Source organism: Berghia stephanieae, chromosome 5 (assembly GCF_034508935.2).
Source record: "Berghia stephanieae isolate SIO BIC M18660-M18661 chromosome 5, UCSD_Bste_1.3, whole genome shotgun sequence".
NCBI lineage: Eukaryota > Metazoa > Mollusca > Gastropoda > Nudibranchia > Aeolidiidae > Berghia > Berghia stephanieae.
Window position 1 is genome coordinate 30,604,601 of NC_088364.1, and position 24,504 is coordinate 30,629,104.

The 24,504-nt window shown below is 38.0% G+C and overlaps 1 protein-coding gene across 4 annotated transcripts in view; it reads left to right on the forward strand.

The window, feature by feature from the left end:
• The first annotated feature begins 287 nt into the window (after positions 1 to 287).
• Positions 288 to 24,504, forward strand: part of LOC144972746 (alcohol dehydrogenase [acceptor]-like) — a 42,110-nt gene continuing 17,893 nt past the window's right edge. Inside the window, exons 1-4 of one of the 4 annotated variants that reach the window (XM_078914334.1) lie at positions 288 to 377; positions 16,524 to 16,629; positions 21,136 to 21,306; positions 22,048 to 24,371. In XM_078914334.1, the coding sequence (XP_078770460.1) occupies positions 21,174 to 21,306; positions 22,048 to 23,759 (1,845 nt within the window). In that variant the 5' untranslated portion in view covers positions 288 to 377; positions 16,524 to 16,629; positions 21,136 to 21,173 and the 3' untranslated portion in view covers positions 23,760 to 24,371. The other 3 variants (XM_078914333.1, XM_078914335.1, XM_078914336.1) reach the window with 3 other exon arrangements.

Here is a 24,504-nt window from a genome sequence, read left to right on the forward strand (position 1 = left end):
GTGTCCGGATTAGACTTATAGGTGATCTCAAACTAAGTACATTGGTGGTATGTTCTTGGAATCTACATCTGATTCCTATTTGTTCCCAGTTCCCCTATGTCTTACCTTTTCTTGGGTGCTTTAATTGTAATTCTAGAACTTTTTACTATTCCATTTTCTTCCTTTTTACTGGCGCTGATAAAACCTAAATCTGTTGCAAGTGTCGATATTTGAATTTACTATGCTTCACTTCACCCAAGGACGACTCAACCCTCACGCCTCACACTTCCACAACCACACAACACACTTCACTTCACCTCATTCATTCATAGTAGGCTAACCTCTTTCTTACATATCGGATTTCTCGCATCGGCACACTGAGGTGGATTCCATTGTATGTAAGTAAATTTTAACTTCAGAGAATAATGCCATTTCACTTAGGTTTATAAAATATATTTCCACAGAAATGCTATATTCTACAAATGAGCGTGTGAAAACCAATGCATTCTTCACTTATCGATTTTATTTAAAACTGCCATGAACTAGGGCAAGTGTGTCAAGAACAAACTAACTACAGTTCAGTATCAGTAAGCAGCAAATTAGGCTATTATTCCTGTGGGTAGGTAGGAATCGTTTATTTCTTGGATTTTGATTTCGTGTCTGCCTTAAACCAAATCCAATTCCCATTTCCTATGTGGCTATCATTTTCCCCATACACCTGTCTGGGGATAACGAATTTTGTTATTCCCAGACACATATTTGAAACTCCGCTCTTTTAAACAATTATTCACATTCCAGAATATGGAATGTTTCCAAATGCGCATAGAAATAAGGAAAGTTAATAAAATATATATAAAAACATAAAATTAACCAACATTAAATCAGTTGTTACTACATATACACAATATCGTCGACTTCGAAGTGGGTGTCATGGCCGAATGGTTTAGTCGTCTGCCCTGGAAGTTTTACCAGAATCGACGTTGCGGATTGAAATCTTAGTTCCGCCACTTTTTTTTTTTAATTCCGTCTTCTTTTTACAGAACGTTGCAAGGGATAAAAGTCACATCCATCCTCCCCCCATCTCTTTTTTTTTAAACCTATCTCTCTCTCTCTCTCTCTCTCTCTCTCTCTCTCTCTCTCTCTCTCTCTTTCTCCCTCTCTCCCTCTCTCTCTCTCTCTCTCTCTCTCTCGGTTCCTTTCTAGTTTCTAGCAAATTGTCATATTCGTACCCACTCCGATCTCAAAAAGTGTCTAAAATGAATAAATTAAAAAGCAAACAGAATTATTCAGAGAGCGACCAAATGGTCAGATAGAGGAGAGAAAAAAAAACAATAATTAAAAAAAAAATAAAAACAATTTTAAGAAATTCATGCTCAGAAACGGAACAAAAGGCCAAACAACAAGGAGAAAAGAATAGACTCGCACAAAAAAAAAGTGGGGGGGGGGGGGGGGGGGGTGGATGGGACATTAATCCCTTGTAACGTTCTGTAAAAAGAAGACGGAATTTAAAAAAAAAATAAAGTGGCGGAATCAAGATTCGAACCCACAACGTCGATTCCGGTAAAACTTCCAGGGCAGACGACTAAACCATTCGGCCATGACACCCACTTCGAAGTCGACACATATTGTGTATATTTAGTAACAACTGATTTAATGTTGGTTAATAATAATAATAATAATAATAATAATAATAATAATAATAATAATAATATAATAATACTTTATTGCATCCCAAAAAGGAAATTTTTTGTACAGACGTGTTATAATTTACACATAAGATAAAAATACAATGGAAATAGGATGTATATATATAAAAAAGGAGCAGCTCTATAACCAGAGCTGCGCTTTATAATATGAATAATTTCAACACTGTAAAATAGTTAAAACTGTCACTATAAATTGAAAATTGAAAAGATTGCAAAACAAATAAATTAATAAATTAATATTTATATTTTTAAAAAGTAAAAATGAGAAATAATTATATAAAATGATTATTGCTTGTTGTTATAAAGCCTAATACTGGACGGCAGAAAAGATTTTCGGTGTCTCTCTGTTTTCGTTGAAATAGAGAAAGGGCAACCACTTCTTTCTGACATAATAATTGATGGTCTTAGTGGATGATACTGGTCATTTAATATTTTAGTTATTTTATTTATACAAAATTTCTCGTATAAAAGATCTACATCGTCAACATCATTTATATAGCGTTTAATGGATTTTTTAATATTTGAATTTATTTTGTTCCTTTCCACTGCTAAGCAATTGCCTCCCCAAGCTGTTATACAAAATGACAAAACACTTTCGATTACTGCTCTATAAAATAATGTGCAGAGGGTTTTATCTATTCTAAACTGAGAGAGTTTCGATAAAAAATATGTACGTCTGCACAACTTATGCCTAATTATTTTCAAGTGTTCATCCCACTTGAGCCTGTCATCAATCGTTACACCAAGGTATTTGTAGTGAGGAACTCGCTGGACGAATTGGTCCTTTAATTTTAACGGTTCTATCGGTTCCTTCACTCTCCTAAAGTCAATCACTAGCTCCTTTGTCTTGCTTATGTTAAGCTCTAGGTGGTGGGCATCACACCAAGACACAAATCTATCAATTTCTTGCCTATAAGCCACTTCGTTGCCATTTGTTATGAGGCCTTGAAGAGCGGTGTCATCTGCAAACTTTATTAAAGGTACACTCAGGTTTTGACTTCTACAGTCATTCGTGTATATTGTGAATAATACAGGGGACAATACACAACCTTGAGGAGCACCAGTATTTGTAGTTATACAGGAAGATTTGTTTTGCCCTAATTGAACATATTGTGCTCTCTCCGTAAGAAATTCGAGCACCCAAGCAATTATATACTTGTTTAAATTCAGACTAGTCAATTTTTGAACAACCAACTGAGGTTGCATTGTATTGAACGCTGAAGAAAAATCTGCAAAAAGCAATCTGCAATAGCTCCTAGCGTGATCTAGATGCCTGTAGATGTTGTTTGTAAACAGCAAAATGGCATCCTCTACGCCACGTCCTGGTTTGTAAGCAAATTGATGACTATCACTCAATGGCATAAACTGATTCCTAATTTTAACAAGAACAAGTTTTTCTAAAGATTTCATGACTATTGAAGTCAGTGCAACAGGTCTGAGATCGTTCATAGTTTCAAGTTTTTCTTTTTTTGGAACAGGAATAATTTTTGAAGTTTTCCAAATTTCAGGGATTGAAACGCATTGGAGGGACCAGTTAAAAATATGTGTATAAATGGGGGAAAGCTGGTGGGCACATTCTTTTAATAGTTTTCCTTTCAATCCATCCGGCCCAGCAGCCTTCCTCTCGTTTAGTTTCGAAAATACGAATCTCGTTTCCTCTTCACTGACCTCAATAGTCATTTCATCTTCCAAAGCCCTGTCTAATTTATGTTTTTCATTTTCAATATCAAATTTGTTTGCTGTGTCGAAACGTGAATAAAATTTATTTAAAGTTTCAATTTCGATATCTTCTGATATAATCGTGGGCTTTGGATTATAGTTCACAGCAGTTTTAAGCCCCCGCCACGTGTCCCTTATATCCCTAGAAGAAAAGCATTTTTCAATTTTATTTTTGTACTTATCTCTACAACTAGATATTACCCTCTTTATCTCTTTTTGTTTTGTTTTCAGATCTTTTTTGTTTCCACTAGTATAGAGAGTTTTCTTTTGGTTCAATAAAAGTTTTAGATCTTTTGTTATCCAAGGCTTGTTGTTAGGATAATATTTTATTTCTTTTTTACAAGACACTAGCTGTTCACAGAATTTTAAATACTCAATTTCCGCATTTCACTATGTGGCTAATCATTTTCCCCTTACAACTGTCTGGGGATAAGAAAAGTTCGTTTTCTCCCCATACACTGTCTGGGGATAACGACTTTAGTTATTCCAGACACATAATTGAATACCCGCTCTATTTAAACAATTATCACTTCCAGAATATGGAATGTTTCCAAATGCGCATAGAAAAAAGGAAAGTTAATAAAATATAGATAAAAACATAAAATTTTAAACCAACTAAATCAGTTGTTACTACATATTATCACAAATATTCGTCGACTTCGAATGAGGTGTCATGGCCGAATGGTTTAGTCGTCTGCCCTGGAAGTTTTTACCCAGAATCGACGTTTGCGGATTCAAATCTTAGTTCCGCCACTTTTTTTTAAATTCCGTCTTCTTTTTACAGAACGTTGCAAGGGATAAAAGTCACATCCATCCTCCCCCCATCTCTTTTTTTAAAACCTCTCTCTCTCTCTCTCTCCTTCTCTCTCTCATCTCTCTCTCTCTCTCTCTCTCTCTTTCTCCTCTCTCTCTTCTCTCTCTCTCTCTCCTCTCTCTCGGTTCCTTTCTAGTTTCTAGCAAATTGTCATATTCGTACCCACTCCGATCTCAAAAGTGTCTAAAATGAATAAATTAAAAGCAAACAGAATTATTCAGAGAGCGACCAATGGTCAGATAGAGGAGAGAAAAAAAAACAATAATTTAAAAAAAATAAAAACAATTTTAAGAAATTCATGCTCAGAAACGGAACAAAAGGCCAAACAACAAGGAGAAAAGAATAGACTCGCACAAAAAAAGAAGTGGGGGGGGGGGGGGGGGGGGTGGATGGGACATTAATCCCTTGTAACGTTCTGTAAAAAGAAGACGGAATTTAAAAAAAAAATAAAGTGGCGGAATCAAGATTCGAACCCACAACGTCGATTCCGGTAAAACTTCCAGGGCAGACGACTAAACCATTCGGCCATGACACCCACTTCGAAGTCGACACATATTGTGTATATTTAGTAACAACTGATTTAATGTTGGTTAATAATAATAATAATAATAATAAAAATAATAATAATAATAATAATAATAATAATACTTTATTGCATCCCAAAAAGGAAATTTTTTGTACAGACGTGTTATAATTTACACATAAGATAAAAATACAATGGAAATAGGATGTATATATATAAAAAAGGAGCAGCTCTATAACCAGAGCTGCGCTTTATAATATGAATAATTTCAACACTGTAAAATAGTTAAAACTGTCACTATAAATTGAAAATTGAAAAGATTGCAAAACAAATAAATTAATAAATTAATATTTATATTTTTAAAAAGTAAAAATGAGAAATAATTATATAAAATGATTATTGCTTGTTGTTATAAAGCCTAATACTGGACGCAGAAAAGATTTTCGGTGTCTCTCTGTTTTCGTTGAAATAGAGAAAGGGCAACCACTTCTTTCTGACATAATAATTGATGGTCTTAGTGGATGATACTGGTCATTTAATATTTTAGTTATTTTATTTATACAAAATTTCTCGTATAAAAGATCTACATCGTCAACATCATTTATATAGCGTTTAATGGATTTTTTAATATTTGAATTTATTTTGTTCCTTTCCACTGCTAAGCAATTGCCTCCCCAAGCTGTTATACAAAATGACAAAACACTTTCGATTACTGCTCTATAAAATAATGTGCAGAGGGTTTTATCTATTCTAAACTGAGAGAGTTTCGATAAAAAATATGTACGTCTGCACAACTTATGCCTAATTATTTTCAAGTGTTCATCCCACTTGAGCCTGTCATCAATCGTTACACCAAGGTATTTGTAGTGAGGAACTCGCTGGACGAATTGGTCCTTTAATTTTAACGGTTCATATCGGTTCCTTCACTCTCCTAAAGTCAATCACTAGCTCCTTTGTCTTGCTTATGTTAAGCTCTAGGTGGTGGGCATCACACCAAGACACAAATCTATCAATTTCTTGCCTATAAGCCACTTCGTTGCCATTTGTTATGAGGCCTTGAAGAGCGGTGTCATCTGCAAACTTTATTAAAGGTACACTCAGGTTTTGACTTCTACAGTCATTCGTGTATATTGTGAATAATACAGGGGACAATACACAACCTTGAGGAGCACCAGTATTTGTAGTTATACAGGAAGATTTGTTTTGCCCTAATTGAACATATTGTGCTCTCTCCGTAAGAAATTCGAGCACCCAAGCAATTATATACTTGTTTAAATTCAGACTAGTCAATTTTTGAACAACCAACTGAGGTTGCATTGTATTGAACGCTGAAGAAAAATCTGCAAAAAGCAATCTGCAATAGCTCCTAGCGTGATCTAGATGCCTGTAGATGTTGTTTGTAAACAGCAAAATGGCATCCTCTACGCCACGTCCTGGTTTGTAAGCAAATTGATGACTATCACTCAATGGCATAAACTGATTCCTAATTTTAACAAGAACAAGTTTTTTCTAAAGATTTCATGACTATTGAAGTCAGTGCAACAGGTCTGAGATCGTTCATAGTTTCAAGTTTTTCTTTTTTTGGAACAGGATAATTTTTGAAGTTTTCCAAATTTCAGGATTGAAACGCATTGGAGGGACCAGTTAAAAATATGTGTATAAATGGGGGAAAGCTGGTGGGCACATTCTTTTAATAGTTTTCCTTTCAATCCATCCGGCCCAGCAGCCTTCCTCTCGTTTAGTTTCGAAAATACGAATCTCGTTTCCTCTTCACTGACCTCAATAGTCATTTCATCTTCCAAAGCCCTGTCTAATTTATGTTTTTCATTTTCAATATCAAATTTGTTTGCTGTGTCGAAACGTGAATAAAATTTTTTAAAGTTTCAATTTCGATATCTTCTGATATAATCGTGGGCTTTGGATTATAGTTCACAGCAGTTTTAAGCCCCCGCCACGTGTCCCTTATATCCCTAGAAGAAAAGCATTTTTCAATTTTATTTTTGTACTTATCTCTACAACTAGATATTACCCTCTTTATCTCTTTTTGTTTTGTTTTCAGATCTTTTTTGTTTCCACTAGTATAGAGAGTTTTCTTTTGGTTCAATAAAAGTTTTAGATCTTTTGTTATCCAAGGCTTGTTGTTAGGATAATATTTTATTTCTTTTTTACAAGACACTAGCTGTTCACAGAATTTTAAATACTCACTCACACAGTCATTCAGCTCATCCACACTATCACATGATTCGATAAAAACATTCCAGTCAGTGCATTCAAAACAACCACGCAAATCTTCACACACACTTCCATTCCAGATCTGTACACTTTTCTTTACTGGTTTTACACGTTTAAAAACAGGGCGGTAGGTGGGGAGTAGCAAGAGCATGCAGTGGTCAGATAAACCTAATGGGGCACGGGGTAAACATTTATAACTATTTTTAATATTACACAGGAATAAATCTAATGTTTTTTTGTACCTTGTCTCGCAGTCCACGTATTGATGAAGTCCCGGGAGAGTAAAATCGTTACATTGGTTAAAATCGCCAGTGACCATCAATACGGCATCGGGTGACTTAATTTGAATGTCCTGTATTTCTTTCCTCAAAATATTTTTCGCTGTGGTGTTGTCTGATGATGGTGGAATGTAGACGTTGATGATGATGACATGAGTATATTCCCGGGGTAGGTAATATGGTCGTGACGAAACAGTAATAAATTCAATTTTATCGTCACAATACATTTTCTTTATCTGACAGTTATTGGGGTGGCACCATTTGTTGTTAATATATGTGCACACCCCACCCCCAGTTCGTTTATTTAGATTAGTCCGATCTCCTCGAAATAGTGAATATTGTTCAATATTAAAACATGATGATGGTATGTGAGGAGATAGCCAAGTCTCTGTTAACGCTATTATGGAGGCTTGACGATAGTCACTATTAAAACGACACAGTGAAAACAGTTCATCAATTTTATTTTTCAGTGATCTTACATTACCTGTCACTACACAGGGTAAAAATAGACGAAAAGGCCGTCTGTTAAATTTTGTTTTTATTCCTCCCTTTCTCCCCCTCTTTCTTACTTTAATAAACGATGTGTCAATAGTGGGTGGTGGGGGTGACACGGGTTGGAGGGATCGGAGAGTCTCTGGAGTATAAGTTATCGATAGGCTTATTTTGGCAGCAAAATCACAGGCTAAAACACCATTTATGCTTATAAATATACTAATAAATATAAAAATCAGGAACAATATATACTTCACATCCATTTTGAATAAAAATTAGGCTTAAATTCCGACGATTGAATGATAAATGAATAAAAATATGTGTAGAAAATAGGTAAACATTCACAACACGTCTGTTGTCGCCGGAAGCCAGCGCCATATCCTTAATTTTATGTTTTTATAGATATTTTATTACCTTTCCTTATTTCTATGTGCACTCAGAAACATTCCATATTCTGGAATGTGGATAATTGTTTAAAAGAGCGGAGTTTCAAATATGTGTCTGGGGATAACGAATTTTCATTATCCCCAAACAGGTGTCTAGGGATAATCACAGCGTTTCCTATGTACCATGTATAGGCTTGCAATTATGACACATTCACATTATTAGACATAAAAAAGCACTACCGCAAACTCGGGGACCCAAATAATTTTTTGGGTTTGGGAGGGGGGAAACTTTTTTTTTTAAATGTCTCTCCCCTCCCAAACCCCCAACTAGCCTTTTTTTAAAAAAAAAGTTCCTCCCCTCCCAAACCACCTAAATTATTTGGGTCCCCGAGTTTGCGGTAGTTCCCAAAAGAAACCCTTACTCGTCGCCATGACCCAATACAATAAGTCACTCACCCCCCCCCCCCCCCCCCCCCCCGACGCCCCTCTTTCCATCTAGTTAAAAATGTGTTTTGAAAATGTTATATAGTTGAAAATAAACGTCTCTGTTTAAACCCTGTCTAAATTATATTAATATTCTCTTAGGGGATAACATTCATTTGCGTCCGAGTTAGGTTTCAGTGCGAGGAATGCGTTTTAATTGACTTACCCAAATACACAACGCCGGTACCTGAGTCTTGTCATCATTTTTTTAAAAAATCGTGAGCATTTATATAGCGCAATATCCGTTAAACGCACTCAAAGCGCATAACAAAGCGGCCCTGACCAACAGCAACACGTAACATATAGAACAATCACATGAGGCTTGTTAGGTGATATGAATATTTTTTCCTCGAGAGTACGCTGTTAACGGCCAGGTACTCATTTTACACCTGAGTACGGTGGAGAATGTGAGTAAAGAGTCTTTTCCAAGGACTCAAATACGCACCGAGCGAGGCTCGGACCCAGGAGCTTCCGATCCGAAAGCGAGTGTCATACCACAAGACCACATAGCCACATTACATGAAAATACCTCAAATTTACAATTCTGTACCAAATTTTTTGTGTGTGTTTTTTTCACTTAATTTGCATTTAACCATGCTTAATTTCAAGAATTTGAATACTATCATAGTTCTTGAATGACTATATCGTGCGTTTATGTAAGCTAAACATTACAGTGGGCAAATATAAATACTTTGACCGGGTGGGGAATCCGACCTCCCATAGTGGACAGGGAGGTACTTGTTGTGTCTTCTATACCCCTATACCTGTTTTCCGATTCCCTTTTGTCTTTGTCTTGGAATGAGATTACTTAGTTTTGTCCTGACCCTGGCCGGGTCGAATATATAGTTGTTGTTTTGGGAGATGATATTTTAAAAATTGCAAATCATCTCTTTGTTATGTACTGTTTTTGTTTTTATTTTTAACATTTGATTTGTAAACTGCAATTTCTCTTAGTGGAATCTTATGCTGGCGTCTGGATGAGACGTTTAGGTGATCCCAAACTAAATACACCGCTAGTGTGATCTTGGAATCTAAATCTGTTTCCTATTTGAACCATTATACTTTGTCTTACTTTATCCTCAAGTCCTTTTAATTGTACATCTAGTATTTTTTTTTCTCCCAATTTTAATCCTTTTTACTGGCGCTGATATGACCTAAATGTTTTGCAATTGCCGTAAAACCATGAAAAAACAAACATAAATACTTGTAGTGTATAAAATATTCTAAAACTCTCCCTAGGGCGAGCTATTTACGACATAGTCTATTACTTTTACTACTTTAAGCGTTTGAGATACATTCTGTCAAAGTTGACATTAGCGAGCGAGGTCAGAAACCTAAAGAGTGATAATAATGTGTAATAATCGTGTTGTATCTGACCTCAGCTTAATGTTACTGGATAAGGCATTTTGCAGTTTGCAGACATTATTTTAGTCTACTCGGGTAAGAATTAATATTGAACGAAGTAGAATTAGAAGGATGGACATTTGAATATAACAGGACAAGTAGCATGCGACTTTTACTCGTTGTGAAGTGAGTGTAGAAGAGTCTGTCTTTAGTTTAAACCTCTAGTCTAGGCTTTATTCAACATTCAAAAGAGGTACGACGGGAAGCATAATGATAGGCAACACAAGCAGAAAAGCAAACAGTTACGAAAACAGATAAAGCAGACATAGCATAACAAAGCGTTGAAAATAATAACAAAGCGAAGCGCACGAACAAAGCTACATCACAACATTCTTCCCCCCTCAGTCTAATTGGAAGCATTACAAATCGAACAATGATTGCAAAGTCCCAAAGTCTATAATCAAATAAGAATGGGGGACGTAATGCTATGAATCAAAACACAACAAGTATAGTCTTGGTCTTAGAGATTGTCAGGAAAGTTCAGGCTTCTCTATTCCGCAGAGTGTAAGCCCGGGTCCGAATGAAAGGACTTGGTTTGGGACGACGACTGTTCTCATTAGGTGTTTCAGGGTCAGAGGGATTTGGCCCGTTTTCTTCACAGAATGAGGTTTGAGGTTCAGGATCAGGAGTGTCTACCGATTCCGCTTGTTCCCAAACTTGATTTGGGGCATCCGCCTGATTAAGAACGGGTACTGGAACGTCCAGTGCCTGATTTGTTGGCTCATTAATTGAGGGGTGCGTGAGAGGAGGAAAAGTGTCCTTTACAAAAGAGTCAGGCATAGGCAGGCCACCAGATGGTGCTAGGTTACGCAAAGCTACTGTTGTCTCCCTCCCGTCCTGGAGTCTGACGTGGGCATAGAGTGGATTGCAATCCAACAGTTCGACTTCATCTACCAAAGGTTCATACTTTGAAGATCTCACGTTCCTTCTCATGAGCACCGTTCCAGGGGTAGTGAGCCAAGTCGGAAGAGTTGTACCAGTTGTGGATTTCCTATTGTAGCGAAATATTCTTTCATGAGGAGTTTCGTTAGTGGAAGTGCACAAAAGAGACCTTAGGGAATGAAGGGAATCAGGAAGAACGAGTTCTCACTGGTGAATCTCCAGACCACGAGACTTCAGTGCCAGCGTTATTGTCTTCCAGAGTGTTCCGTTCAGTCGCTCCATTTGTCCATTACCTCTCGGGTTATACGGAGTCGTCCGGCTAGTAGCTACACCCTTCCTATGTAAAAAGTCCTTGAGTTCGGCGGACATGAAGTTAGCCCCTCTATCAGAGTGCACATAAGACGGCATTCCAAACAGAGAGGAAAGCTGGCAGAAGCATTTGATGATTGTTGCGGCACTCATATCGGCACACGGAAAAGCAAACGGAAAGCGAGAGTATTCGTCAATCATTGTTAAAAGATATTTATTTCTTGAAGAAGAGGGCAGAGGACCCTTGAAGTCTACACTCAGGCGCCCAAAGGGCTGAGTAGCTTTGATCAGATTAGGATTTGACTGTTTGTAGAAGGAAGGCTTCAGTTCACAGCAGATTTTACCGTTTGCACAAACCTTCTTCACTTCATCAAGCGAGTAAGGCAGGTTCTTGGATTTGACGAAATGCATCATCCTTGTAACCCCAGGATGGGATAGTGAGTCATGGAGATTTAAAAGTGACTCAGGATCAGAATGAGTTGTAGAACAATAGCCTCCGGAAAGAGCGTTAGCTGCGTGATTGTCTTTGCCTGGTCTGTAGACAACATCGTAACTGTAGCACGACAGTTCGATTCTCCATCTTTGGATTTTTTCATTCTTCACCTTCCCTTTTTGAGAGTTATTGTACATGAAGGCAACGCTTTTCTGGTCAGTTACAAGTTTGAAATGCTTCCCAAGTAAGAAGTGTTTCCATTTACGGAGAGCCTCCACAATAGCAAATGTCTCTTTCTCTACAGAGGAATGCCTCCTTTCACTTTGATTCAGAGTTCTGGAAAAGAAAGCAACTGGTCTCCCATTCTGATTTAGCGTAACTGCTATTGCGATGTTCGAAGTATCTGTTTCGACCACTAGGGGATCATCTTGGACAGCTGCATTCTCTATCTCCTTCAGCAGTTCAAAGGCTTCCTTCACTTCCGCTGGAATAGGAAATACACTATTGCTGACAAGGAGGTCTATTTTATCAGAGAAATGTGGGATCCAAGATGAGTAATAGGCAAACATGCCTACTATACGGCGTTGGGATTTTACATCGTGGGGATCAGCAAGGTCGCGCAATGGTTTCAGCCTGTCAGGATCCGGTTGGATGTTGCCTTTGGAAACCAGGAATCCAAGCAGTTTGACTTCTCTGGTGGAAAGAATGCTCTTGTCTTCATTGAAAGTGATGTTGTACTCAGTGGCACATTTAATTAAATGAGAGAGGTTCTTGTCATGTTCTTGTTGATTTCTTCCGCAGATTGTGACATTATCTATATATGCAAAAGTATCCTTGAGCTTCTCATTTCTTATCATGCTGTCAATGATACGTTGGAAGCAGGCCACTCCATTAGTGACATCAAACGGAATGTGTTTGAATTGATACAGGTTCCCGCTGGCTTCGAAGGCAGTGTAGAGTTTTTCTTCCTCCTTTATAGGGATTTGGTGGTAGCCACTGCGGAGGTCGATTGTACTGTATAGGTACTTCATATTTTGAAATTTCCTCGATCATCTCATCGATTCTGGGGAGAGCTTATGCATCAAGCTGAGTAAAGCGGTTCATAGTTTGGCTATAGTCCACCACCATTCTCTTTTTGTGCCTGTTATTCGTTGTCACCAAGACTTGCGCTCTCCAAGGAGAATCGGAGGATTCAATCACATCTTCTGCAATTAGTTTTTGGACCTCAGAATCTATAAATTGTTTGTCCGGTGTTGAGAACCGCCTTGATTTTGTTGCTATGGGTCTGCATTCCGGGAGCAAGTTCTTGAATAAAGAGGCAGGTTTCACTTTAGCAGCAGTTAAGCCACAGATCGAGAATGTGGACTTCAACCCTTTGAAACTAATCTCCAGTCCCTCGTGTTGGCCAAGGAAATCGTGACCCAGGTAGAATGGAGAGCTTCACTTCTTGATAGGTCTCGCCATTGTATTCCAGAGAGACAAAACAATGGCCTTTAGTCACACTGGAGAGATTAGAGGAGGCCATCGATATTTGTTTTCGAGAGTTGTATGTTTGGAGGTTTAGAGATCGCGCCTTCTCGGCAGAGATGAAACTCTCCGAGCTTCCCGTGTCTATAATACCCTTCATGGAATTACAGCAGACTTTCACGCAGATGATAGCTTTACGAAGACTTGAAGGGGCTGCAGCAGTGAAGGCCGAATTGATGAAGGGTTCAGCAGCGGATACAAAGTTGTTTGGTTTCCCTTTTGATAAGCACACTTTCTGGTAGTGTCCCTTCTTCCCGCAGCCTTTGCATGTTGCTTCCCGGGCAGGGCATTTAGATCGCTTTGTCTTTGAAATCCACAGAAGAAGCATTTAGTACTAGTTGCTGCAGATAGTGTATCACCAGGTGTTGTATCAGCTTCGTCAATGTAAGGAGTGGTCGCACTGCCACATGGCACAGGTAAAGGCGATGCACTGTTGTATGTTAATGATTGTTTCTGCGCCATTTCAAGGGACCTATTTTGGTCAAAAGCAGTAGAGAGATCCAAGGTCTTATTTTTAAGGAGTCTTTGTCTTATTTGATTCGAAGACAAGCCACAGATGAAAGCGTCTCGGATGAAATCGTCCCTGTTTTTGTCTGCTGAGACAGCTTTGAATTCGCATTCCTTAGCGAGAGCCTTCAATCTTTGCAAGAACTGATCCATAGTCTGTCCTTGCTCCTGTTTGGCAGTAGCTAGGATGTGCCGGGCAAAGATTTCGTTTCCAGGTTTGACATAAATATTTTTGAGGACTTCGACGGCTGTATCGAACGTGGTGCAATCAGCGATATATTCGTATACAAAGGGATCAATGAAGTTTCTTGTTGCAGATGTAGTGATGTTAGGAAATTATTGAACGTTCGTAGCCAGTGGTTCCATCGTTTTGAAGCATCGGGGGCGTTAGGGTCAGCGTTAAACCTCTCAGGTCGAAGGAATCGTTCCATGGCGGAAAACTTGAAATGTTGAACAGATAAAGCAGACATAGCATAACAAAGCGTTGAAAATAATAACAAAGCGAAGCGCACGAACAAAGCTAAATCACAACACGATGAAATGGGAATTTGGCGGAAAATGAATGTGTCTTTCACGTGTGTAACCAACCAGACGCCGGGTTAATCACATTGATAGGTCATAATAAATCCTCTAAATTATTCTGTGTGCATCAGAAAAAGTGCAATGAACCTGAGAGTTGTTAGGATTGCTATATTATCAACGTAATCCTTACTCTGTTATTCGAGTTGACAGAGATGGTCAATGACTGAGATAAGTCGCATTGTTGGCAACAGTTTGTGAAGACTATGGGTTATGGGTGATACCCATTGATGATCCTGGTATGTTTGGCGTTAACCATTTTAAATCTTTAGACACTATTTAAAGGCGGGTTGATTTTTTATGTTTATTATCCTTTTCAATAACGGGCTTTTTCAATAGAAAATGGGATTAGAACATTAAAAAAATTATTCATTCTCTCGATAACCACAGTGTGGCCTAAAACCAATCTGGCCTTTCGTTGTTGAACATAATGTTTTCGTTTCTTGTCAAGCCCATGACTACCGAAACACTATTTCCATTGTGCGTTTGTTGTCTCTGCTACATTGTGCTAAGAGAATAAGAGAACTTAACTTTGTCCCGTCATTATAACGTCAATGAGATTGTAGATGTTCCTAAATTTTAACAATATGGTTCACGCCCATCCCAAAATATAAAAATTAATTATCATTTCAAATAACAATGGACTTGGATTATTATTTTAAAAATCGTTATCTAAATCACACACCGATCACATGGATAACAATAAACAATAGCAGGTTGGGAAATGAATGTACACCAAGGCCAACAAAAAAATTTGAAGAATACATATGTTGCGAGTGTGAAGCGTATTGAACAATTAATTGACCAATTAGAGATGTGCTCAAATGGATGGACCTAAATAAAAAACAACGTAATAGTAGGGGGAATTAGGTCCAAAAAACCCTTGAATTGTGCAAACAGGGTTGAAAGCATGAAAATTACATATGTTGTAGAATATGAAAAATCCTATAATTTATGATATAACCACTCTGAGAGATCAGTATTAGCTGAGATACAATGTTTTAAAGATTAGAACATTTTAAATGGACGACAAAAACTTCTTTCATTGTTATTGTGTAAACATTCGAGGCAAGCCGACCCAAGGTTGTTTTACGTCATGCTCTGGATTCCCATTGGTGACTATTTTTAGCGTCGAAGCGGATGTTTTCCTTTCCCTTTACTTTCTTCTTCTTCTTCTTCTTCTTCTTCGTTCCCGTCAAGTCACATGGTCAGTCCGGTCTGGTGAATGAAGCGTCCTCACTGCCGTACAACTTCTTTGAGTATGGGGTTGGGTCAGGCCAGAAGTTCCTTCTCAACTGGTTGTACCTTGGACATTCCATTAGGACATGATGTCCATTTTCATTTTCAAGTCCGCAGTCACATTGTCCAGAGGCACCTGCTCTGGACATCCTCCACATATGTTCCTTTAACTGGTTGTGTCCAGTTCTCAGTCTGAAGATGATGACCTGTTCCTTTCTGTCGAGCACCTTGATTGGGTCATTCATGTTGTATTCTGGGTGCTTCTCTCTCCATCTCTGAGACTGGATAAATTTGGCCATTTTGTTAATTTCTTTACTTTCGATTCACGAACCATATAAATTATTTAATCGTAAATATTATTCAATTTCACTTGTTTTAAAGGACGTCTCGCGAGCAATATTCTATAATATGAGATTTTTCTGTATCTGATTTAATAAGTATAATCAATTGCTCTAAAACGGACGGGCAGACTAGCAGAGGGGTAGTCAAAACAGACTAGCAGAACACAGGTCAATAAATGCGATAACCGGTGTTCACAAAGGACAGTGCTCCTTCTTCCCACTCCTGTTTTCTTTTCTTTCCAAAAATACTGTTATAATCATTTTACGTGATTTAAAACCTATTTCGGTCAAACTTGATGACAGTAAAGAGTCAGCATACCATTTAGATTATATAAGAACGCTATAATTATCATCACCATCATCATCATCATCATCATCATCATCATCATCATCATCATCATCATCATCATCATCATCAATCACTATGATGCTGTATTGTGGCAAGTTATTTACTTTACGTTATTTACATTGGGAGAATGTTCTATTTGTGCTGTTGTGTCCTTATGTAAAGCACTGTACACATATTTTGCCTGCTGATGATGGGTCTTTAACAGAAAGAGCGAGAGAGAGAGAGAGAGAGAGAGAGGGAGAAAGAGAGAGAGAGAGAGAGAGAGGGAGAAAGAGAGAGAGAGAGAGAGATGAAAGAATATTGAATATGCCTAATGAAGGAATGCGTTTGCATGATTTCAGATACACATACAATAGCAAAAAGAACTGCTCCCAGAGACTGGAACAAGTATTTGATATGCCAACAAGATAAGCCAGACCGTTTAGAATGTCCCTCTAAGTCGAGGAGGTATGTCGAAGGGCAAGGCTATGAAACTCTATTTGAAGATTTAACACAATTCAATTCTTTGGTTTGTAATGATAACAAGTTGGATGTATCTATTTTTTCAAATTCATCAGAAAGAAATGAGATTATTGAAAGCTTAAAACAAAATGATGCTAATTGGTCGGCATAAGTATTGTCGTTAAAATGTAATGCCAACAAAATTAGGCGATAGAATTAAATCTAAAGGAAGTGCCCTACAAGAATTCCAAACTTCGTCATTTGACTGGGAGGAGTCACCGAATGAGATTTACTTCGCCACCCACGAGAATAATGAGGCAACGTTTAAAATTAGATATTGACAGTAATAAACAAACGTGCTTTTTTGTAAAAACATGGAATCGGGAGCTCCATTCTGTAATGACAACAGACATAGAAGAAAATATTCGTGAAATAGCGTTATCCATCAAAGATTCTGATTTGTTGTCATTTATTGCTGGAGGAGATTTTGTCGCCCAGGAGCACACTACTATAAAATTTGTCATGCACAATACTTAAAAAACAAGCTTTAAAAGATGTCACTGCTGATGCTAATGATGATGTCACAGTTCTTGAAAGAAATCGAGCTTTTGCTTTATAGAAGAGAACCCTGCAACAAATGTGACGATCGACATGAATCACTGTGGAGCTTATTTCCCAAAAACTCATCAAGTGTTCATGTAAGAGAGAATGTATCGGCACCCAATGCAAGTGTTTAAGGTCCGGTTTGCCTTGCACGGACTTGTGTAGATGCGGGGGGTATTAGGTCAGAACAGTAATGAGTAAAATTATCTCTCTCTCTCTCTCTCTCTCTCTCTCTCTCTCTCTCTCTCTCTCTCTCTCTCTCTCTCTCTCTCTCTCTCTCTCTCCCACTCACTCCCTTTCCCCCCTCTCTCTCTTATATCTACTAGTTACAACACGAAATAACCATCAGTTAGCTACCGTATATGGTTACCAGTGCATTTAAAGTTTTAGAACGCACATTGTATTATCGTGGTTATTTCCTCGGATAAGTTTTGCTATATAGGAAAAAATAAAAGTGCTAAAAACGCACTGTTATGATAAATTGCAAGAGTGGTTCTATATCAGGTGTTAATTATACGGGTCATAGCTACCTATATGCCAATTTTCAGGTTTTCAACCCCAATGTGCACGGTTTTAGCCTAATTTTCCCTAATACAATGAATATGAAGAAAATATATTTTTACGCAGTTATTTCCCTTGTCTAATATAGCTGTAATAGGTAAAATCTAAGGCCTTAAACCCATACGTTATGATTGATTGCCAGAGTGGTTCTATATTAGATGATTTTTCTATGGGTCTTAGCAACCTGTATGCAAATTTTCATGCTTTCAATCCGAATTTGCACGGTTTTAGCCTAATTCCCCATACAATAATGAACACACCTTCACACACACCCTTCCTTCCCAGCACCCTCCAAGATCCAGTTACTTACAGAAAGGACGTGTCAAACATTTATCTGTCGTTCATCTGGTTTTTCAAGTGACGTATTATTGTTTGTATTGTTATTTTTTGATTGGTGTAAAGGGTTTTAGCCCCATGTTTGGTATTTTGTTATTTTTTAAAGCTGTTATACTCATATTTATTTATTACTTTTTACAGTCCACAGATTCTAGCAGCTTTGTAGCACTGAAATCTGTGCACAAACTATATTGTGAAATAAGTGGGTGGATTAAAAGTATGAATCAAAGCCGGGTTTGGTCAATAATATGATCTTGGTTTAAGGTGTCTTTCCCCAGATATAACAACTCATGCAATATCGGCAAGCGATCAAAATATGTTAAAATAAAGTAAAAGTAGTAGAGCGGGTCGGAGGCTATGAATTAATTCAATAGAGTGGTGAAATCGTAGGCAGTGTTATGATGAATGAATAGTCATCCCTTTGAAATAATAAACTGACATGTACGAGGTATGTTTCAGGATTAAGTTTCCCTGTCGCATTGTACTCGTATAATATTATGAATAACCTTGTATTTGTTATCAAATAAAACTTTATTCAATTACTTATTCAACATAAGAATCGTTAAGTTCTGCATTCGGTGTATCCATAGGTCAAAGATGGTGATCTGTGGCTGTTTGTCCATAATTGCATTCCTCATCGTCTCATAAATCGGTCTTCGTCTTCAAATCGTTGACCTCGCAGCATTTCTGCCACATGTGGGAAGAGATGGAAGTAGCAGGGGGCAAGATCAGGTGAAACGGGCGAGTGTTCCAACAATTCCCTCGAGTAACTCTCGAGAAGCTCGTTCACAACTCTTAACTTGTGAACAGGGGCATTCTGTTGATGCAGAATACACCTCGTTCAAAAAAAGTGTGTCTCTTTTTTCATATATCGCTAACTTCAGTTTGTCTTTAAGAACGAATCGGTAATAGTTTCCATAAACAGTTTGACCAGGTGGGACAGGCCGGTTCGTATAATGCCACGTGTGCCGAAAAAAACGATGTTCATCACTTTCTTCTCTCCTTGTTTCCTGCATGTCAGATAACAGTTTGAATTGAAGAAGCATTGTGCTCCACAATTTTTAAAAATGTCTCTGTGTATTTCAACAGCAGACTTGCAGAGAAGAGTTGAAAATTTGATGACAACCCTGAACATCGTAACGCGAGACAACCAATATAGGCCTACGTGAAATTTGTCATCGAGATTTCATAAACATGACGTCATATTGCCTCAAATTTTGATAGTTTTAGATTGCTTGTGAGCGACGTTGTAGCAGAAGGAAACTTAATTCAGAAACACACCGTACATTTACAGTCCACAGCTTCGGGACATATACACTAAGAGTGTGAGCAGGAATCATGACCTTGATAAATAACGTCCATCTCCCATCGGTAATAAAAAGGCTCAATGATTTTATTATAGTGAATACAGCTAGATCGATTCACGCAATGTCAGCTTCAACGATGAATACATTTTTCACAAATCTTAGAAAAATGATTTCGATAGGGAGGACAACAGAGGGAGTATTTGTGATGATTGATGGATTAATAATAACCCAGTCTAGTGTTGAGTCCATAACACGTTTCTATGTAGGCGGACTAGCGCTTAGTCTCTGACTTTAGTCAAAACTTGAAAAAAATCGCTTTTTATGTGAGCTGACCAATCAAGTCCCAGACCAAAATCAAGAGAGCTTCGGACAAGTTTTGCCAAGTTTAAGTCACTTGCTCGAGTCTAACTTCTCGTTAGTCTCTGACAGTTATAGGATACATGATAGCGTTGACAAGATAGTTGAGAGAGCTTCGATTCGGAAGGAAAATACGTCTGTTACGAATGACAGAGGCAAAACGTTTCCTTTGCATGTCGTCAATATGACATGACCTGATTCATCATGTGACTATGGCAAAAGTATGTTCGTATGAAACGGAGCGAAATATATCTATACCGGATGTGTTGCTAATTTCCTCTTTGGAAATATTTTGGTTCAAAGTATAGTGAAGCGAGCTTGATGATACCAGCAAATACATAATAGTCGCCGTCTTAAAATTCCTACTTCTAGGCGAGCCTAGCTAGTGAGAGACTAGAACACGTTAATGAAATTCGATTTTAAGTCATTTGCTTCACTCAGGCTTAAGACCAGGGTCATTTACTAGACTAGTAAAGAACAAAATCTAGTCCACTTACATAACAATGGGCCCATGAGAATAACTCAGGATTGTTCTGCACATCATTTTTCTGTGTTTACGGCATTAAAAAGATATTGCGCCCTTCCGCCATGGCATCATTAGATATCGTCGCCTAGGCATTTCATGAAGGAATACAGAAATCCATCAACAAGAAGTCCGATATCAACAGTAATCACCGTTGTCCAAGACATAATATGGCGGTTATTTTTTGATGTTGTCTTTACTATTGCCTTCTCGAAAAGGAAGACCCGGCTACCCGATTGCTACTGAATGGACAGTTGAAAGAAATGTGACCGACACGAACCATAAGACAATTTTACGTTGAGAATCTGGTTTGTTAAAATATTCTCAAACTTGCCAACAAATAGCATTTTTTAGGTTCTCTTAACAATGCTGCAATCTATATTGTTTCAACTGAAAGCGCAATGTTGATTTTTGCCACTTTGCATTAAGGAATTGGTGACAGGTACAAAGTTGATTAAAAAATATATTGTGATTGATTGCCTTTGCTGCGATTTGGGATAAGGGGTTAAGGAAGCATGTACTGATGCGAACTAATTTTATTTTTTAAAGAGTTTACTTCACACTGGGTTTAACTCTCTCCTTACCGATCATTTTCAGTATTTTCCCCAAAAATGGCAGGCTTACCCAGCAGAAAAAGTGCTTTTTTAAACGCAAACAATCTCTCTACACAACAACTTTATGTTCTTATTAATTAAACAAAGATCATTGTGATCCGCAAAAGAAATCTGAATAAGAAAAAATGTTTGTTGTGTCATAACAAATGTGATGATTTTGCTGTAGGTGGTAAGGAGAGGGTTAACCATTTCCTTTTGTATTTTACACCAGAAAACTACACCGTGAGAGGAAACATCATTGATTTCAACATGTCCAGTCTGTGGATACTGGCCACCTTTGTTTTGGTACCTTTCCTCAGTTACCTTGTATTTCAACTTAGCTCTCAGTTTAATCAAACCAAACTGAAATTGGAACCGAATGGGACATATGACTATATTATAGGTAAGACAAAATATCCAAGTTTTAAAAATGTTCAATGTATTCCGGGATAAAAATGCCGAATGGATAAAGCGTTCCATTATTCGTCGGAGGAATCAATTTCAGGACTAGCATCTTGCATATATTCTATGTTTCGTGGACAAGAAATAAACCCCAGATTTACGGTTGCTAATGAAATGTACTTCGGCTGATGCATTGGATATATTTAATAGAAATTCTAATATGAAGTTCAAATTAAGCCATAGGGATATTTTTGGAGTTTCCCACCATTGCAATGTTCGTCAATTTAATTTCAACAATGTAAATTCCCTTTTTTTAAGTTAAAAATCAGAATCATCTCAAACTTTTAAGTGGATTTGTCTTGAGCAGAATGTTAATTTTAAAGATTTAGAATTCATTCAACGATCTTCTTTACACTAACCAAGGTAGCCAGACACCTAATAATGGCTAATAACTATTTCGTATAATTTACTAGACATTTCTGACCTACAGTTCGTCAGTTTAACTTTGTCCTATAACCTATATAAACATAGGAAATACCCGGTACAATAAAAATGGCTGAAGGCACATACACCTACACGCACAAACAAACACAAAACTCACCCACTTACACAAACACACACACTCTCTCTCTCTCTCTCTCTCTCCTCTCTCTCTCTCTCTCTCTCTCTCTCTCTCTCCTTCTCTCTCTCTCTCTCTCTCTCGTCATAACCATATAATTTTGATTTCATTGTTCTTTTCCAGTGGGAGCAGGATCTGCTGGATCAGTCTTAGCCAATCGCCTCTCTGAGGATAGTGACGTCAGTGTTCTGTTGTTAGAAGCGGGGGCAGATGACAGACGAAATCGAGCAACGGTGATTCCAGCTTGGGCTACTCTGCTTTGGTTTGGGGAATCAGCTTGGAGACGGAAAACAGAGCAGAAGGACGGTACCATGGAAGGATTTGAAGATAACCGATCTTTTTGGCCTAGTGGAAGACTTCTCGGAGGTTCTAGTTCAGTGAATATCATGGTTTATACGAGGGGATCACGTCATGATTATGACAAATGGGCAAAATACACAGGGGATCAAACCTGGGACTACCAACACGTCTTATCATACTTTAAAAAGAGTGAACGTGTGATAGAAAAGAGTCTGAGAAAGTCTCCTTACCACAGTACAGAGGGATTGATGCCTGTTTCTATGAATAAAAAAGGTTCCTTTTTAATCATTGATAGAGTTGTGGAGGCATTTCAAGAACTGGGCTATCCTCTCAATCAAGATTACAATGGAGAAAGTATGGACGGTATATCGTATAGTCAAGTAAACATAATGAACGGAGAGAGGTTTAGTGGATCGAGATCTTTTATCCATTCTGCGTTGACGCGAGACAATCTAGATGTCATTGTCAATGCTCATGTCACAAAAATCCTGATTGAAAATGATAAAGCTCAGGGCGTCAGTTTAGTTGCCAATGGTAAAACGATCGAAGTGAAAGCACGGAAAGAAGTTATTATTTCTGCCGGCTCTGTTGCTTCACCTCAGATTCTCATGCTGTCTGGAATTGGACCAAAGACGCATTTGACAGAATTGGGTATATCTGTGGTCAAGGACCTTCCTGTTGGTCAAAATCTACAAGATCACATCATGTTTCCTGTTTCATTTTCCATAAATGAATCAATTTCAGTTCCTTTAAAAATGGGACAAAATGTCGTGCCTTTTTTAAAATATGCGATTCCGTCTTTATTTGAGTATTTTTTCTTCCGCACTGGAATATTAAGCAGAAATGGGGTTCCTTCTGTAGCGTTTGCCCACACTAACCCAGATAAAAGTCGTACAGAAGGACCGGACCTTCAATTTCAAATCGCACCAGCGACGTTACCTTCTTTTATTATGGACTTCTTTCATGTCAAAGAGTCTCTAAAGCAAGATTTGGCACCCGAGAGGGATATTCATGACCATGGTTGGACTTGTTATCCAACCCTGCTCCGACCAAAAAGTAGAGGCAGTGTCACTCTTCGTAACCGTGACCCCACGACCTCTCCAGTCATTCAACCCAACTACTTGGATCACCCAGATGATCTTGACCGTATAGTAAAAGGCGTAGAAGAATGTCTTAAGAGCAGTCACACTAAGGCAATGAAACGTATAGAATCGAAGTTAATTGATACAAAACCGCCTAAAGCTTGTCAGCAACATGTGATGGGATCGAAAGAATATTGGGCTTGTTTCATAAAACTCATTCCCACTACAGTTTACCATCCCGTGGGTACTTGCAAAATGGGTCCTTCAGATGACCCTACGTCTGTTGTAGATACGCAATTAAGGGTCAAGGGCATCAAAGGTCTAAGAGTTGTGGACGCGTCCATTATGCCTTTCATAATTTCTGGTAACACGCATGCGCCAACTACAATGATTGCCGAGAAGGCAGCAGATTTAATAAGGGGGCGGAAACGACTGCCGCCTTCAAACGTTTAAAATCCTACAGAAGGTAGTTTTATGTTTTATGTTGAATATCATTGAAGTTGGATCAAATTGTATTTCGTCAGCCTTTAAAATGATTTATTGCCATTCTTGAGGTCGCCTGCGTGTGCAGCCTTCCACTAGGGTTTTCCTCCAGGGCCCGTTTTCATGAGCGAGGACTAGATTTAGTAATTTACTAGTCTACTAAATGACTAGCTTGTCTTAAGCCCAAGCGAAGCAAGTGTCTAAAAATATCGGATGTCATGAACGCTTTCTAGTCTCGGATTAGCTAGTCACTTGCCTAGAAGTGGGCGATGACTAATTCGACTATTTTGTGCGGGTAACATCACCTCTCTAATACACGAAAACAGGTTGAGATATACTTAAGATATACTAACTTTCATTGTACTTACAACGCAAAAGATTTTCAAAGAGGAAATTACAACACACGTGAGATTGACTGTCGACTGTTATAGACTGCAATGATGTCCATCGCCGAATGTCAATTCTATATTTAGAACAATGGCAGTGTCATTGAGACATCGTACACCGAGATTGAAACTCCAAGAAATTGAACACAAAAAAAAGAACAAAACAAACAAAACAAAAGCAAATAATTAAACAAAAGAGAAAGTGTGTTTTGATTATATCACATTATTTCAATCAATTGCAATGTCAACAGAATAACTTTTGTCTCCACTATACTTTGTAATAATTAATTTTGTTGTTTTTTGACGCAAAACCTTTGATTTCGGAGTCT